The following is a 19080-nucleotide window of genomic DNA, read 5'->3' on the forward strand; positions in this document are numbered from 1 at the left end:
GCCTTTCTTTGAAGTTGCCTTTCTTTCTTTCTTTCTCTTTCTTTCTTGCTCTTTTTCTTTCTCTCTTTTACCTTTCCTTCCTCTATTTCTTTTCTTTCTCCTTCCTACCTTCTTCCCTCCCTCCCTCCAGTCCTTCCTCTCTTACTCTCCCCTTTCATAAGTTTCCTTGCTTCCTTCCTCTGTTCCTGTCCCTTCCCTCTTTCCTTCTTCCTTCCTTCCTTCCTTTCCTCCCTTCCTTTCCTCCCTCCATTTCTTGCTTTCCTTTTCCTTCCTCCCTCATTCCCTTCTTTCACTCCTTCCTCTCTTACTCTCCCCTTTCACACCTTTCTTTGCTTCTTTGCACCCTTCTTCTGTTCCTGTACCTTCCCTCTTTCCTTCCTTCCCACCCTCCGTCCATTCATTCACCCATTCCTCTCTTGATCGCCCCTTTTACGGCGCCGCTGACAGCTAGCTCCCCCCCCCCCCCCACCGGGCCATGGAAAACTGGTCTAGCTGAAAGCCGGTCCCTGGTGCAAAAAAGGTTGGGGACCTCTGCTCTAGACTCTAGAGGACCAAAACAATGGAATTTGGATGTGTCCTCAAGTATTTCAGTCAGTTGCTGATATTAGGGCCAAAAGTTCATGAAAACATACTCTACAAAACATGAAAACCTAGAATTTAAATATTTTCAGACATTTACAAATCAGATTTACTGTTTCCCAAATCTTTTGCCTTTTGTAGACTGTTTCCCAGATTTAAAAACAGCATACAAGTAGAACTGACACATACATTTTTTGGGGGGAAAAGTATAGTCACTTTGTTCACAATGTTAACAAGCTACTATTTTAAAAGAAGCATGGATATAGTCTAGCAAACAAAAGTACTAAAATATATAGTCGTTAGTATTTTAAGCATTTTCTGAAGGTCAGAACAGTACACTTAATTTTTTTAAAAAACAAGTGTGCTCAGTTAATAACATTTAGAGTTTATTATTGCCAAGAGCTTCAGCACTTTCAGAATGACCTCAAATCATCATTTAAATGTTGTAGCCGATTTTCTTCTGTGTAACATTTCTTTAGAAATTGGTACAATACTAAAAGCATATTATGAATCAACTGATTAAACATTTCTCATTCTGAAGTACACTTTATTGTTGAAATTAAAAGAGCAAATTCAGAAATTCAATAATTTCAATCTTCTAACAACAGTACTATGAAGAATTAAGGTATTGTGTGTTCCAGTTGCAGATCACGAATGTTTATCCCATAGTGGGGATGAAATTTTTTCTCAAGAGATTTGCTAATACATTTGCCTTTCAACCACATCTGAGTGTTTGCTTACAAAAAGTGTCAATGACTTTCAAATTATTTTGTAAATAAGATATTCTTTTATCAAGTTGGTAACTTTAAAACCCAGATATCAGGCACTAATGGATTAGTTTCTTTATACAAAAGTTATACATATGGTCACTGAAGCAATAACCAAGCCACATTTTTGCTCAAATTCACATATGTATTTAAATGTTTCCTCCCTGCACAAATGTATTATTTGTCTTTTGGTCAGCCACCTTATTACTAAGCTTTTTTTTCCACTGTAGCTTTCTTGTGCCTTAGTGCATAACCAAGCCGACCAATAAATTGCACAAAATTTTATTAAAGTCAACAGTATTGATTGTGAGAGAATGGAAGTAACATTATTTAGAAAAGACATAACATATCATTAGAGTTAACATCACCATGTTAGCTTGAAGTCATTCATACTTTAGGAAAAATACTGTTTCCTTTTCTATGACAGAGCAAGAGAGACAAATAATTTCTAAATGGAACCATTCAGAAATAGATTCAAACACAATTAGGATGCAAAGGGGAAAGAGATGGTACATCTAGAGTGATTATGGTTCTATAAACAATGGTATAAGTTGTGTTCCAAGTACAGCACACATGCCAGAAATACACGACACTTTGTCATGTGGGCCATATTTTGCTAGTCATTTGCTGGGCTGGGCAAGTATAGTCTATAAGGAAGTGATTTTAAAGTGCCAATACCGCACACAAAATGTTCACTGGGGGCACAATGCAAGCCTTTCCCCTTATTCATAAGAATTAAGACAATACTTATCACCATACAGTTTGATATTACTTCCAATAAGTACAATATTTATTAAACATTTCTTCAGTTTGTTACATTTTGTGCAACAAATTACAAGAGTCTGCAGCCACAAATTATATGCAGAGTATAAAGAAAAATCAGCATCTGCGATCCAAAGAACTATTATGGGATTGCAACTTCCTTTTGAATGGCAATCCCCCTCCCCTTAGTGAAATGCCCTGTTATTTCAAAAGGGGGTTACCAAAGGAGGTGCTGCTCAAGAGTCCAAACCTGCTTTGGCTGCACGCTGTTTAGTGCTGATCCCAGGTAGTGTGTTCTCTTTCCATCTCCTTAGAGCTTTACATGAAACTAGTAAATTAGATTTTATACAGATTGCCTTATGAACTTTGTGCATGGAAAAGTGACAGCCACAATTGTGCCATGGAATACAAAAACAAAGACTAAACTTCATCTTCAGAAGCCTAAACCTGACATCTAAATGTGCCAATATGATCAGAACAAAATAATGTTCAAAATTTAGCCAACCACAGGAAACAATCCGGTATAAGGAAAAGTAACAAAGATTTATACGCATTTATAAACCAGCACACAAGAGGTTTAACACATTTCTGAAAATGAAGTTAGCTTTATTGAGATCGGGGGAATAAAAAAGTCAGCATTGACCATTTACAATCTCTGACCTTTGTGGAGACGATAAGATTCTGTTGTAGTGCAGCTACATACAGTACAATTCAGGCATTTTTCAGTTGGGTTCAGATTTCAAATTCATTGTTGAGAAAGAGCTGGGAAGGAAAGTTTTAACAGCAACCTCCACTGGACTGCTTGACTGGAGTGCTCTGAATTTTAACGTTGGATTTCTCTGCACCACCTGCTGTCGCTCCAGGACCCATTCGTTTTTTGATCTCAGCAGCCATGGTCATGAAAGATTGTTCTACATTAGTTGCATTTTTTGCACTGGTTTCCAAAAATGGAATCCCAAGAGAATCTGCAAATTCCTATAGAATAAAGACATTACTATTAGTTCTATTACCCAGATTTGGAAAAGAGTATGTCTAATTTAATTTAATCAACTTGACTTATATGCCTCCCAATCCCAATGGAACTCAGGGCAGCTTACAACAGTAAATAGTAGATACAATAAAGTCAAATAATTAGTAATAAGAACAGTAAAAGCCATAATAAGCCCCAATGAACTATCCAATCAAACCCACATACACACAGAACAGTTACAAATTACACTAGATAAGATGTTACATTCATGGCTCCCAGGTTGCCAGCAAAGCCAGGTCTTCACAGCCTTTCAGAAGAGGAAGCATCAAAAGTAGTTTTATACAATCTCATTTAGATTTAACTATTATTAGTTTGCTTTTCATATAGCTTTTCCTTCATAAGTTCAGGGTGGGATATTCAGTCCTCATCTTTCACGTTTATGCTGACAACCTTGTCAAGAAGCTAGGCTAAGAAATTGTGGCTACCCCAAGTTCAACCAATGAGATTTCAGTAATAAAATACAGACTTGAATGCGGGCTTCCCATACTTAATTAAACATCTTAACCACTATACCACACTCATTCTCAGCATTATACATCCTCTAGTTTATAAATATTGCAATGGATTCAACAATACTTTTCTGTTTTTGAAGATTCAAATTGTTTAAAAGATAGGCATACCTTCGCTGTTGTATAATCTACGACTTTCTTTGTAGTCAGATCACACTTGTTTCCTACCAACAACTTGTTAACATTTTCACTGGCATAACGATCTATTTCTTGAAGCCACTGTTTTACATTATTGAACGACTCCTAAACAAAAATGAATATATTAAATTAAGCTCAGCCATTTATTATAGCACATTTGGATTCTAAGACAAATGCCATTACATTTTAAATATAGTGGTCCCTCGATCATCGCGAGGGTTCCGTTCCAGGACCCCAAGCGATGATCGATTTTTCGCGAAGTAGCGGTGCGGAAGTAAAAACACCATCTGCGCGTGCGCAGATGGTGTTTTTACTTCCACTGCCGCCCGCCCTTCGCCCGCCCCACCCCGTTGCTCGCGCCTGGGGTGCGCGCGCGCTTGGGGACACCCCAGCTCCGCTTCCCAGCTGGGAAGCGGAGGTGGGGTGTCCCCAAGCGCGCGCGCTTTCCCCAGCAACGCACGCGCGGTGGGGACACCCTAGCTCCGCTTCCCAGCTGGGAAGCGGAGGTGGGGTGTCCCCAAGCGCGCGCGCTTTCCCCAGCAACGCGCGCGCGGTGGGGACACCCTAGCTCCGCTTCCCAGCTGGGAAGCGGAGGTGGGGTGTCCCCAAGCGCGCGCGCTTTCCCCAGCAACGCGCGCGCGGTGGGGACACCCTAGCTCCACTTCCCAGCTGGGAAGCGGAGGTGGGGTGTCCCCAAGCGCACGCGCTTTCCCCAGCAACGCGCGCGCGCGTGGGGACACCCTAGCTCCGCTTCCCAGCTGGGAAGCGAAAGTGGGGTGTCCCCAAGCTCGCGAGCGCCGCCCGCCCGCCCACGCTGTTGCCGGCTCCGCTTCCCAGCTGGGAAGCGGAGCTGGGGTTTCCGCACGCGTGCCGCCCGCCAGCCCACGCCGTTGCTCGCGCCGCCGCTGGGGTCTTACCGGGGCAAGAGGACCCAGGGAAGCCTCTGCCCGGCGGGGAAACTCCACCATCTACGCATGCGTGGAAGGGCACGCATGCGCAGATGGTGGAGTTTACTTCCGGGTTGAAAACTAGCGATATAGCCCTTTCGCGATGCTCGAGGACGCGAAACTCGAGGGTTCACTGTAATCCCAATAGTGCCCATCTCTCTCCTTTGCTTTACAAATCAGGAATCTCTGGCTTGAATTAAGGAAGATTTATCTGTGCCTTGAGACTCTTCTTTTATGCAAAGACACACCATAAATTTAAAAATAAATTGTGGAAGCATCAGAGATGGTGGCGAGATGATTTAAAATGCAACATCTTACAAGGAGAACTAAGACTCAAGTGAGAGGATTTACAATCATCACTGAATTCCATCATCTCTTCACCTATGCTGCTATATACAACGTTGCATTTCCCTATGACTTGCTCAAGCAATACCTTCAAATGTCCAAACAGCAATATGCCGCTTTATAGCACTCTCTAAGGGTTTTACAGAGTCAGCATATTGCCTCCAACAACTTACCTGATCCGTAACATCATACACAACTATGATGCCATGAGCTCCTCTGTAGTAACTGGAAGTAATTGTTCGAAATCTCTCTTGTCCTGCTGTATCCCACTATGGGGAAAAAAATGAATAATACTTAAAAGACTGCACCCATTCTGATCTGATAGCAATAGCGATAAGACTTATATACCTCCTCACAGTGCTTTATAGCATCTCTACGCAGTCCACAGTCAGCATATTGCCCTCAACAATCTGGGTTCTCATTTTACTGATCTCTGAAGGATGGAAGGCTGAGTCAACCTTGAGCTGATGAGACTCGAACTGTCAAACTGCTGGTAGTTGGCACTCAGCAGAATTAGCCTGCAACCACTGCACTTTCAGGGCTCTTAATCATACAGATCAAAAAACTTTGGTAACACTACTATTAGTCAACTAACTATTCCGAAATACCTACTAAAGATCAGATGAAATAAAATACCCAAAACAATGAAGCAGAGTCCATTTCACTGAAATCAACTATAAAATGCGGTTGGGGATTTAATGTTAGAGTCATGGCATTACCAGGAGGCACCAGGAGGTAAAATATTCTTTCTTGCTACCTCTGTTAAACTTTTAAATAGAAATCTAATTCTGATGTTTTAGGGCAAGTATTCCACACAATTCTCATTTCTGAAAAGGCAGCTGGTTTAGCCACCTGCATTTTGAATTCTGCATGACTACCACCAAGGAGGAGGCTCTGTTGGAGCCAGGTTTCATTTGTCAATAAATGGAATTTTTTTCTTCAAGCATATCCTAATCAATATAAACGTTTTGGTAAGTTTGCCACAAAGTCACCATCAAGTTACGAAATACAGAGCAACACTTGTTACATACGCTTAACATATAAACCAGTTCACATTTGCTGCTGCTTGACAGAGTTTGGAACTGGCCCCAATGCAGATTTTCTAATGGCATTTTTGCCCTATGAAGCTTACAATGCCCTAGATAGCGCATCTTCCCAGATTTACAATGGATAATATACTTACTATCTGAAGCTTGATAGTTTTGCCATCTAACTCTATAGTTCTGATTTTGAAGTCCACCCCAATTGTGCTGATATAGCTTTCTGTATATGTGTCATCCTAGGAAGAGGAAACATTTTTAGAATCATTAGTAATACTGTATTCCAAAACACCAACACAGAAAGGAAAAATCTGTCTCAGAATTAATGCTTGATAAAACTGAAACAATGATGGATAAATTTGCTAGACGTTAAGCAACAAAATGGAGAGCTGGGATTTCTGTCGTAAATTGTTGTGACTGTAAACTGAATCAGGCCTAATTTTATAACAACTTGTACAGTGGTTGTTATGCAAATCGTACAGTTATTAAGTGAATCCAGCCTCCCCAATGGGTGTTTTGCCAGAAATTGACAAAAAATGGCACCAAACCAAAAGCACATGACAACAGGTTGCTGCAATCGATCGTAGAGGCAAGCCAGTTGCCACCTGTTTTCCCTAAAATAAGACATCCCCTGATAATAAGCCCTATCAGGCTTTTGAGTGCATGGCAATAAGGCCAAGCGCTTATTTCAGAGTTCAAACAAATATAAGACAGGGTCTTATTTTCAGGGCAACACGGTACCTGAACTGCAATCACATGGCCGTAGGGGGTGATGCGATGGCTGTAAGTGTGAGCATGCTTTTCTGTAAGTCATTTTTTCACAGGCTATCATAATTTTGAACAGCCATAAGCTGAAGACTACCTGTATTGTAGGAGTCAATTTGGGAGCCAGAGAAAGAACTAATTAGAGCTGCTTTCTCTGCTTCTTGAGAGAGTAGCCTACTTTAAGCTAATGATTAATACAATCAAACTGTTTATGTGTTTAGTGTACCACACAAACATTACCAACTACAGGATTGTATCTCTATAGTTTGCACTTAATACAGGCATTCTCCAACTTACAGCCACAATTGAGCCCAAAATTTCTATGGCTCAGTGAGACTATTGTTAAGTGAGTTTTGCTCCATTTTTACGGCCTTCCTTCCACAGCTGTTAAGTGAATCACTGAAATTATTATGTGAATCTGGCTTCCCCATTGGCTTGTCAGAAAGTTGCAAAAGGTGATCACATGGCCTAGGACATTGCAACTGTTATAAATATGAACCAGTTGCCAAGTGCCTGAATTTTGATTACTTGAAACTGCAACAGTTGTAAATGGGAAAAACTGTCATAAGTCACTTTTTTCAATGTCATTGTAACTCAATGATTATTAAATGAATGGTTGTAAGTCGAGGACTACCCGTAGATAGTTGTGGAAAGACATGTAATGATTCAATAATTCACACTAGTGAAGGGCAGGGCATGAAATGCAAGATTTATTTCTTAATTATTGTTGGTTTGTCCTCACCCAGTTACATGACCACCAAAATCCAATACCCCCTAATTTAGCCATATTTCCAAACTAAGAACTCTAGACCTTTTTATGTGCTTAAGGGCTTTTAGTTTTGTAAAGAATCAACTACGATGTCTTATGAATGCACCCACAAGATTAGTATTCCTTCTAAGTTTTCTTGCTAACTTTATTTTACAAATACTTAGCAAATTTTATTTTACAAATACTTAGCAAGTATAAAAATGATGGAGGCTAAAACACCTAGATATTAATACAATTTGTTTTTTATTAATCCAAAGATGAGAACACAAGACAACTTACTGCAAACCTAAGTAGCAGGCAAGATTTTCCCACACCAGAATCTCCAATAAGGAGTAGCTTGAATAAATAATCACTACAAAGAGAAAATCACAATTATACATACAATATTAGGATGGGTTAATTCTGTTTATTTATGTGACATTATTCTGTTTTATCTTTATTGAAATTGACAATTTTCCTCTGGTCAAGATATGCTAGGAATTATACAAATACATTTTATACTGCAATCCAAAAAATCTACATTTAAATCTACATTCGGTGGCTACCTGGAAACTAAATTGTGATAAAAATTAGAAAATAATAAAACTCTTACAGATTTTCAATTTTGTTATCTTTTTAGATCAATTATTCAATATAGTAATTGGTACTTTCTACTAGAGAATTCTGTTACTGGGAAATAACTGCTCCTCCAGTCTTTGCTGGACTCTTTTGCAGTCTATCTTGAATAAGGGATCTGGAAAGAAACAATCTTTAATAAAATCCATTTCACAGAAGATGGAACTACTTTTGCTAATCTGCTCATGTGTGGGATTTTTTTAAACAATCCAAATAGAATGTTAAAATTACAAATAATCAATATTTACTACTGAGACTTTTCCCAATCCCTTCGGCAATATTCAGCTGATTCAATATTTTGCTTTTTATTCATATGTTCCCATCTAGCACAACCTATTACCATAGATCAGTGCTTCTCATTTACTTTCTGCCCCTCCCCCCGAAGAAGTAAACATTTCACGCGCATCCAGCTCTCCGCTAGGACGATTGTTTGCAATATTTGGAATGTTTTATCTGAAAAAACTCAAGCGGCTTATCAGTGTGATTGGGGTGTAATGTGTTAATTTATTTGGCTTCATGCTGTCCGTTGCCAACATTTTTAAGCCCAGTAAACATGCCGGTCTTTTCTTGTCTCCCATTGTAGTCATCGAAGCCAAGCGTGACATAGGCTTCGTCATATTTCCTCTTTTGGGGAGACTTACATTTGTCTTGTTATCTCTGTCTCTTTCCTTGTTATTTTTCATCCCTGTTCAATATTTTTTCATGGTGTCTCTTAAGGGTTTGTTATCTGCACTTCATATCTCCTGCTGTGTGCTATTGTTTGGTGCAAACCCCCCCCCCCCTATTCCCTGTGGCAAAAAACCCACTTTCCCTGAGGTCAGGTGCCCACCCACCAAGGGGGGGCTGCCCCACTTTGAGAAACACTGCCATAGCTAGACCAAAGATGTCATAAAATAAGTATACAAATGTTCATGGGTTTTGGTGTAACAGTCACAGTAAGGAGCTTTGAGCCAGACATCTAAACCAGTGATGGGATTCAAATTCAGTTCTGTGGGTGTGGCTTGACGTGCGTGGCAGGGGAAGGATACTGTAAAATCTCCATTCCCTCCCCACTCCAGGGGAAGACTACCAATTGCCTTTTCCTCCCAATCAGCTGGGACTTGAGAGGCAGAGAATAAATGGGGGTGAGGCCAATCAGAGGTGATATTGAACGGTTCTCTGAACTACTCAAAATTTCTGCTACCAGTTCTCCAGAACTGACCAGAACCTGCTGAACCCACCTCTGATCTAAACATTATGGAAATAATAGTATCAGCTATGCTAAGACTTTCACGGTTCTCTAACTGCCTGAAAAGCTCGGAAAATAAATCATGTTACAACTTTATGGAAAATCCTTTTTTTAAAAGAAAACTTTATTAATTTTTAAACAATTTCTTTAAAAACAAAATTACAATCTTAATTTTAGTACTTCTGCATTGCTACATAAAAAGAACGTGTTTTTTTTCATTGCTACTCATTCTGAATAAAGCTTTTTTAAGCCCTAACCAGGGAATAAAATAATGTGCTGAAGCTGACCAGACTAAGGACGCTAGCCAGATAAATACCTGGTAGGCAGATTCCCCCCCTATTTTCCTCCCCAAAAACTAAGGTGTGTCTTATACTCCAGTACCTCTTATACTCCAAAAAAACCCCGTATCAGGCATGTCAAACGTGATGTATCGAGATTCTCCCCCCCCCCCCCCCGCTTCCCTAAAATGGGGTATCTAGGACCTGCTGTAGATGCATTATATATCTAGAATATGTGTGATGTACTGCATCACTCACATTCAACTCATGGCTGGCTAAGCTGATGTTCTCTAGAATTTATTGGTCCAAATTAAAATCTATTGCTCCCTGATCATTTGCAAGCTTTCTGATTCCCGAGGCTTCAAAACAATTTCAAGCAATGCTACTTTTATTGCCATGTTTCACTGATGGGATTTAAGATTTGTTTGTTGAAATACAGAATTTTGATTTTTCATCAATACTACAAAGTTCCATATGTGTCTTGCCTACCCATTGTTCCAGTCTGCAATATGTGGTCTTTGGCAAACTTGAAACAGGTTGCAATGTGCTTTCTGGAAGCAAAGACTTCTTCTTTTCTATCTTCTCTTTTTTAGTACAGTATATTCCTTGGGAGGATTCATCAGTCAATGCAAACATGATGTGTAAATCCTTACAACCTCACCCAGTGTTGTATACTTTATTCTTGGAAATTCTTGGGGCTTTTTTTGACAACTACATATGGGAAGAGGAAAACTTATTATATTTCTCCATGTGTATACTATGTGTCTGACCATGGCATCATAGAGAGCAAACTGCTCACAAGATTTCATAGTTCTTAACAGTTTCCTGAGCACTGATAATCCTTTTCAGAGTTCAGAGATCTCATCGGATTAGGGCAAGATTCAATTCCATTAATTGTGTCCTGAAAAGCAGATTCAATCTAGCAATCAACTTGTGTTAAAGGAAGGACCCCCCCCCCCCCCTCAAGTTTACATGTGATTATCATCATTGTTTGGATCATTTAACTCAGGGGTGTCAAAACTCACAGCCCACATGGGCCACATGCTGGCCATGCCCACCCCATTTTAGGGAAGGGGGGAAAATCCCGATACATCACGTTTGACATGCCTGATCTAACTCAATGTGACCTGTTAAGAGAATGGTGGCTTAGTATTCAATAAAGATATGACACAGTATATTATTTTGTGTTTTGTTTAACCAGAAGCTCTTTATCTCTTCAATAGGTGAGATGAAACTCCAGTTACATTGTAAATCAAGTAGTTCAGGATTATGAATTATTCTAAAGGGTTTCCATTACTGTGTTTGTTTTAGCAGCAATACAACAATAATTTGCCACTACCTTGTTTTTTTTCAACTTTCCAATCTCGCCTACATCCTTGGTATACTTTGTAAAAATGCCAATCCAGGTTCTAATCAAACAAGCCAATTCTACTTAGTTTCCAAAACCAAGCTATGTTAGGCAAATATCCTGGCTAAAATGCATCCTTATTAACAAAATTCTTCATTGAATTTGTTACTTTTCAACATTTTATCTATCCAAAACATACATATCTTACATTTTACTTCACTACTGTAAAATAAAATGGTTAATATTTTTTAATGAATACAACTTAGCACTACTTCATAAAGGAAATCAATGAAAAGTTGCTGCAAGTTGGTTTTAATAATTACAACTGCATTTTAGTACTTTTTCTGTACTGTAAATAACTGAAGCATCAAACCAAATGCTGTTTTGCTCTTTTACTAAACTGAGGCATTAAATTTAAAAATGTTAACTTTAAAAGTTTTTGCAGACTTATCAGTAAAATTTGAAAATACTTAATTATGGAACCTTGGTTTCGTTACTTGCTGTGCACTGAATCTAGGAACATCAAATGTAATATTTCAGAAGGAATGCAATCCAGTCCAGAAATGGTTGCTCATCTCCCACAAATCAGCTACTCCTATCTATAATATCTATGCACTATTTTAATTAATTTAATTTCAGTTTCAACTCAATCTCTTATGTACATGATTTTATAGCAATATTCTAGTCTAAATCTGTAAAAGGTATTTCCAAAACGTTTCGTGTACATATTCAAAGTGCTGAGGGCAAGATGAAATCCTAAAGAGCCAATGAGGCAACACAAGTGCCACCAGAATCACCTCTTGGTCTATCCTTCAGAAATATCACAGTCATATCAACATTACTTGATTCCTATCAGATAGATGAGAAAATTCCCCCTATATTTATTATGGATTAATTAAATAAGCCATGGATTATTAAAAAGTCATATTAATCAATATTTGGGAATTATTAAATTTTCAGAATTTGAAATGTACAGAATGCTATATAACTAAGAAAGGTATAGTTTTAATTTGTTAAGCTATAACACAGATATATCAAATATTATTTGTTTTGAATGCTAAAAACAAACACAAACCTAATCTTCAGGCCCTAGTTCTCACCACATGCAACTTTAACTCATGATAAAATTAGACTTGCTGTTCCAAAGTGTCACTGCTAATGTTGCCTGGAAACAGTAGAACAAGATTCGCTGATACTCAGCATTTAAGCTATAGAACTCAGAGGATGAGGGTGGATGATGAGAAAAGTTATTGAGCAATCAAAAGTCCTTAATAAGAAAAAAATCATCATTAATCATTTGGTATTGCTTCCATATTTCTTCTTTTCATTTCTTAGAAAGTGTTTCACTGCAATGCAGCAGCAACATTGCAAAATCAACCTAAGCCCAGAAAGCATTCTAAGAATCATGGGGTAAGCACATGACCATCAGCTAAAATGAACATCCACAACAGTTAGTCAATAGCAACTGATCAAAAGTGTGAATCCGTTTCAAAGAAATTAAATGGTAAAGATTACTTTATCCATTGTAAAGTAACACTACTGAATGTTCACACACCACAGAATTAAATGAGAATACCATGTATTTTGCAATGGAGTTGGGGGAGGGGGACTTCTTTCCAATCTAGTACACAAGCAATCAACTCTCAGTATAGAAGAACCAAATGTTAACTTTTTATAACACCTCCAATCTGTGGCAACTACTGTATGGTCACAAATCTGTCCTTACAGACAATATTAGTACAACTTTTCAGTTTCTCAGTAAACTTCGAAGGCAAACTTCACAAATATGGTGTTTCCCCAAAAATAAGACCTGTCTTATATTTTTTTGAACCCTGAAATAAGTGCTTGGCCTTATTGCCATGCACTCAAAGCCCCATTGGGCTTATTAAAAGAGGGATGTCTTATTTTGGGGGAAAAACAGGGTAGTAGTTGTTCAGAACAAATTACAGTATAAGCCAGCAATGGTGAACCCTACGGCATACATGACACAGGTGGCATGCAGAACCATATCGAGAGGCCACATGAGGCATTGCCCTGTGTCAGCTTCAGTGTGCCTGTGTGTGCTGGCTAGCAGATTTTTGGCCTTGCTGAAGGCCGTTTCGCCCTCTCTGGAGGGCGAAAAATGTCCCAACAGGCAACCGAAAGTTCAGAAAAATGTACTTCCAGTTTGCCCATTGTGTTGTTTTTTGCACTCCAGAGGCTTCAGAGAAGCCTCTTGAACCCCAGAGTGCGAAAAAATGGCCCAATGGGCAAAGCAGAAATTCAGAAAAACAGGCTTCCAGTTTTCCCCAGTGTGCTGTTTTCTGCACTTTGGGTCTTCAGCAAGCTTTCCTGAAGCTTCCAGAGTGTGAAAAACAAACCAGAAGTATGTTTTTCCTAACTTCTAGTTTGCCCCGTTTTTCACCATCCCAGGCTTCAGTGAGGCCTGGCTCGCACGCATGGGGTGGGAGTAGGGGTTTTGCACATGAGTACAGGACTGTGGGTGTGTGTCTGTGTGCGCGCATGTGTGCGGAGGGGAAGGAATGGGTGTGCGCTCACACCCCCTTTTGGCATATGAACCAAAAAAGGTTCACCATCACTGATATAGGCTTTTACGCAAGTCATTCCTGGTTTCAATTTATGGTTTTTCTTACATTAGGAGACTGTTTCCTCAAAATCATTCTTTTTACACTTTGTAGATAGTACTCATTTACAGTTCTATTAATAAGGCCTCAAAACTGTAGCTGCCTTAACCCTGGTTGCCATACACTAAGTCAGTGTTTCTCAATTATTTTCTGTTGCGCCGCCCTACGAAGAAGTAAACATTTTTCTCTCCCCTCCAACTCTATGGCGGGACGATTGTTTGCAATACAGTGATCCCTCTATTATCGCGAGGGTTCCGTTCCAAGACCCCTCGCGATAATCGATTTTTCGCGATGTAGGGTTGCGGAAGTAAAAACACCATCTGCGCATGCGCGTGCCTTTTTTTCTATGGCCGCGCATGCGTAGATGGTGGAGTTTGCGTTCCCCCGCCGCCCACGCAAAGGGGAAACCCGATTCGGCTCCTCGCTGCTGCCTGCGCTACCGAGCAGATCAGCTGCTGGGCGGGCCGAAGGAACCTTCCCTGGGTCTTCCCCGGCCGCCCACGCAAAGGGGAAACCCCGGCTCCCTCGCTGATGCCCCGCCGCTCGCCGCAGCCCGCTCCGCCAGCAAGAGGGGGGAAGACCCCAGGGAAGGTTCCTTCGGCGCCGCCCAGCAGCTGATCTGCTCGGGCGCAGCAGCAGCGAGCAGACGAAGACCCGGGGTTTCCCAGCCGCCCACGCAAAGGGGAAACCCCGGCTCCTCGCTGATGCCCCCGCTCGCCCGCCCCCGCCCGCCAGCAAGAGGGGGGAGAGATAGAGAAAGAGAGAGAACGAAAGAAAGAGATGAGAGAGGGAGGAAGAGAGTGTGAGAGAGGAAGAAGCAAGATAGAGAAAGAGAGAGAGAAAGAAAGATGAGAAAGGAAGGAAGAGACTGACGTCATCGGTGGGAAAATTGCGATATAGCGTTTCGCGAAGCATTTTCACTGAAAAAATCTCAAGCGGTTTATCAGCATGATTGGGGAGTAATGTGTTTAAGTGACGCTTTAATTTATTTGGTTTCATGCTGTCCGCTGCTAACATTTTTAGACACAGCAAGCATACCGGTCTTTCTTTATCTCCCACCATAGTCACAGTGAAGCCAAGCACTACATACACTTCACTTTGTCATATTTCCTCATCTTATCTTTCGGGAGACTTACATTTGTCACATTATCGCCATCTCTTTCCTTGTTTCTTTTCATCCTTGTTCAATATTTTTCCACGTTGTGTTATATGCACTTCATATCCCTTACTCTACGCTGTGTACTATTGTTTGGTGCAAAAAACCCCTACTCCCTGTGGCAAAAAAAAGCATATTTCCCAGGTCCTTGCGTCCCCCCCCCCCCCGCATTGCTCCACGCCCCCCAAGGGGCCTGCCCCTCTATTTGAGAAACACTGCACTAAGTCCGCCATCAATCAGAATACTATATCCCTATTTTTGTTACTGTTGCACCATGGAAAACTAACTATGAGTTATTTTCCAGACCTTTGCAGCCAAATTATCTTTCAATATAAATTATTCAAAGAGCAGTAGAATAGTAATGCTGCCAAGCAGAAAATAACAAGTGAAGATAAAGCAGGGATAAAGAGAAACAAGCTACATACATGTGAAGAGGAAAAGTCCAGAGTTAAGAAATGAACAAATGAACAAGAACAGGAATGGCTAGAGATAGAGGTAAATATGTTTATAAAGTAAAGATTAAGGTGAGGATACTGGTAAAGACAGAATATAATATATAGGGATAGGCAACAATTAACATTAAATCCCCCTTTGTAAATTCTTCGTAATGCTGCAGGCCCTGATTGCTGAACTTCAATGATACAATTAATTGTCTGGAACAGATAAGAACTAAGCTCTACTGCAGTCATATCATAGTTAAAATTAAAAGCAACTGAAATTTTCCCAAAGCCCATTGTCATCACACCCACCCCTAAAAAATACATATTTTTTTTTAGTCAAGGCTACCCACTTAAGCAAACTAGAAAAATAGTGCAACATGTAAAGAGAACAGAACAACCACTAGAGAAAGACTTCTAATGAAATCTATAAGCCAATGGATAGCATACGTATGCATGTTACTGGTCATCATTTTAAGACAACATTAACAGGTTAAATGAAGAAAAATCACATTGAGGTCTACTTGATATATTACGGTATTCTAAGTGTCCCAGTCATCATTTATTATTTGCTTATTTGTACCCTATGACAATCATTAAGTGTTGTACCTCATGATTCTTGACAAATGTATCTGTTATTTTATGTACACTGAGAGCAGATGCACCAATGACAAATTCTTTGTGTGTCCAATCACACTTGGCCAATAAAAATGATATTATATTCTAGTGTAATCTATCATTTAGAAAATGACCTTGGCTCATTTTCCAGTTGGCAGAATTAAATGGGGGAAAAAAACCGTGTGTACATTTCCTTAAATTCCATGGTTGAAATCACACTTTTCTCCTTCACTTAACCCAAGACACTTATCTTTGATTTTTTTTAAAAATGGCACATCATTTCCACACTATAAGCTTTAACATAAGCTGTGATCTTGATCCCGAATTGCTTGTCTAAATCATAAATAAGAGAAAAGTCGATGGGAAATCTCCGAGAGAGCAACTGAAACCTACAAGATCCCCCACTTGTCCAACTACAGAATACCACCAGATAATGAACCGACTCGCTTACCCATCAGAAAGGGCTGGGAAATCCACCCACACCCTTCACACCCCAATGCGAGGATGATTACTTACAGCAGGGGTCCCCAACTAGGCAACTTTAAGACTTGCGGACTTCAACTCCCAGAATTCTCCAAGCTGGCTGGAGAATTCTGGGAGTTGAAGTCCGCAAGTCTTAAAGTTGCCTAGTTTGGAGACCTCTGATTTACAGCTTAGAAAAAAGAAACGTTTCGGGCCAAGCCTTCTCTTTCAAGTGGGGAGAATCTTGGAATGCATCTTTGAAAACCACCCTAAAGCCAAAGCCACCGATTCTGCTTGACTTGCTGCGGGCAGAAGCAGCCCATCCTTAGATCCCTCCATAGCCACGGCAGCCTTCCCTGTTTTCCCGAGGACTTGTTGGCCCCAGAGCCGCCTCTGCCTCCCCGTTTTTTTCCCGTCGGCAAGGAGCTATTGCTGCATCCCGTCACCACTTATGTCATCCCGCCCCGTCGTCCCCGTCTCTCGCTCCCTTCTGTCCCCGCACGCATAAGAAAGCCCCCCCCCCCCTACACAAGTACTCACTATTCGGGATTCATACTGGACATGTCAGCTGGGGGGAAGCCGTCACACGGTCTGTAGAGGATGAGTTCTCTCCGCGGAGCAAGCGGCGGTCAGACCCACCACCGGCGGCTCCTGGAACGGTCGGACTGCCTAGTCAACCCAACACCCCAAAGGCGGCAGCTTAACACGGGGGCAACGGCGGCGTCTCCTTTCCAACAGGGACAACCCCTCCCCACGACAGCGACGACTGCAGCCGTCTCCGCTCTGGCACCTAAAACTCAAAATGGCGGCCGCCTCCGAACCAGGAAGCGGAGAAGCCTCTGGTGGAGGGCTGGGCCTTACATGTTGGTGAGAAGGCGGAGGGGAATCCTTGGCAAGGAATGCTGGGGAATGGAGTTCTCAAGTCCCGCGACAGCTTTCGGGTTGCTTTGGAGCGGAGGCGGCGAAAAAAACTCGCTTTCCCAGCAAGCCTACAGGCAAGGTCGACGCGTGCGTAATCGAAACTCTTTCTTTCGTGTTTCCCGGTTGAGTCAACTTTGATATTTTGGTCAGCGATTGGCTGATGGGTTCAGCCGGCCGGGCAACGTCAGCAGGGAAACGTGGCAGCTTGGGCGAGCCGTTGATTTCTCCGAGACAAGATCGGGAGAAGGCGGGGCAGCGGCGAATGGAAGGGATAAGGGATGCCGAGCTATTTTGTGGGCGGAGCGATCGCGTGGAATTGGAATTTGAACGGAGGTTAAGACGTAGCAATTGGAACACGGATTTTTTTTAAGTACCCCGTGGACAGAGTTTCCAGTCCAACGTCGCTGTAAAGGGGAATTGGATTATAAAACTGAAATTTTGACGCAAAGTAAACCCTTACAGATTAATGTCGGTAGTATTCTGCTGTTTGCCTTTAAATAATCGAGTTTTCATTATTCAATTCCATACTAACATGTCAAAAACTTCGCAACTGTCAAAATCTCTTTTCCACAAGCATTTCCTAAACCAGGGATCCCCAATTTATGGTAACTTTAAGACTTGTGAACTTCAACTCCCAGAATTCTCCAGCCAACTAGGCTTTGCTGGAGAATTCTGGGAGTTGAAGTCCACAAGTCTTAAAATAGCCAAGTTTGAAGACCTCTTTCCTAAACCCTTGGGGAATACCATTAGCTTGCTTACTCCACCTTGTGTGTTATTATTAGATGATTACAAAATTATTTACAATATGTATGTATGTATGTATGTATGTATGTATGTATGTATGTATGTATTGTATTTATATGCCGCTCACTCCAAAAGGACTCTTGAACGGCTAACAATCGGAATAAATACAACAACAATAAAAACAGTTAAAATCTCATAATAAAAATCAGTAATAACAATAATATAAAAAACATACATACTTACAATCAGCCTAATTCCAGGCCTGCCGGAAAAGCCAGGTCTTAACGGCTTTAGGGAAGACGGGTAGAGTGGAGATAATGCGGATCTCTGGAGGCAGTTGGTTCCAAAGGGTTGGAGCTACCACTGAGAAGGCTCTTCCCCAAGGTCCTGCCAGCCGACGTGTAGTCTTCCATAATTCCTTTTTGCCAAAACATTTTCAAGTATCGTGTTGAAACAAATGCACTTTCGATAATATATAAATGATGCATCTTCATATTTAAAAACGGGGATGGGTGAATTATGCTGTTTTCTTCCTTCTGTCAGGGTTGGTTTTTAGTTGGTATAAACAAGGTGCCCCAGGCTTCAGTTCTCTCTCTCCTATTTACCATCTACATGAGGCCTCTGGGTGAAGTGATACAGTGGTTTACGATGAAAAATTGCCATATAAAGCTTTTCATCTCCATCCTGGGCTGCCTGATTGATGCTGTGTATGTCTGTTCCAGTGCCTGGAAGCTATACATGTCTGGAGGAAGCGCAATAGGTTTGACTCAATCCAAGTAAGACTGAGTGGCATTGAGTATTTGTCACCTTCTAGTGACAAGGTTTTTCCATAGATGATCCCGGAGGGATGGCCCTGCCCCAGATAGACTTGATGTGCAACTGGAGATCCTTTTGGACTCACGGCTCCTGCAAGAAGAGTAAGTGGCAGCTATGGCTAGGAAGACCTTTGCCCAGTGTTGTAAGCCAGTTGTGCCTGTTCTTGGACAAGGAGGCTTTGT

General features: G+C 41.1%; 1 protein-coding gene across 1 annotated transcript; it reads right to left on the reverse strand.

Annotated features, from left to right (window-relative positions):
• Nucleotides 1-948: 948 nt before the first annotated feature.
• Nucleotides 949-17255, reverse strand: RAB1A (RAB1A, member RAS oncogene family). Its single transcript, XM_070732563.1, has 6 exons — nt 16958-17255; nt 7931-8003; nt 6261-6356; nt 5251-5346; nt 3759-3890; nt 949-3083 (listed from the first exon to the last, which is right to left on the reverse strand). Exons 1-6 carry the CDS (start codon nt 16978-16980, stop codon nt 2886-2888), a joined length of 618 nt encoding a protein of 205 aa, XP_070588664.1. The 5' UTR covers nt 16981-17255; the 3' UTR covers nt 949-2885.
• Between the last annotated feature and the right edge of the window lie 1825 nt (nt 17256-19080).

This window comes from Erythrolamprus reginae, chromosome 1, assembly GCF_031021105.1.
Source record: "Erythrolamprus reginae isolate rEryReg1 chromosome 1, rEryReg1.hap1, whole genome shotgun sequence".
Classification (NCBI taxonomy): domain Eukaryota; kingdom Metazoa; phylum Chordata; class Lepidosauria; order Squamata; family Dipsadidae; genus Erythrolamprus; species Erythrolamprus reginae.

Excerpts from the sequence above, each read along its gene's own strand:
- RAB1A (XM_070732563.1), bottom strand. The coding sequence starts at position 16,980 with ATGTCCAGTATGAATCCCGAATA. Across the intron at positions 3,891-5,250 it reads TGTATGATGTTACGGATCAG|GAGTCGTTCAATAATGTAAA; the intron begins GTAAGTTGTTGG and ends ATTTTTGTTTAG. Across the intron at positions 3,084-3,758 it reads TAGATTATACAACAGCGAAG|GAATTTGCAGATTCTCTTGG; the intron begins GTATGCCTATCT and ends TTTATTCTATAG.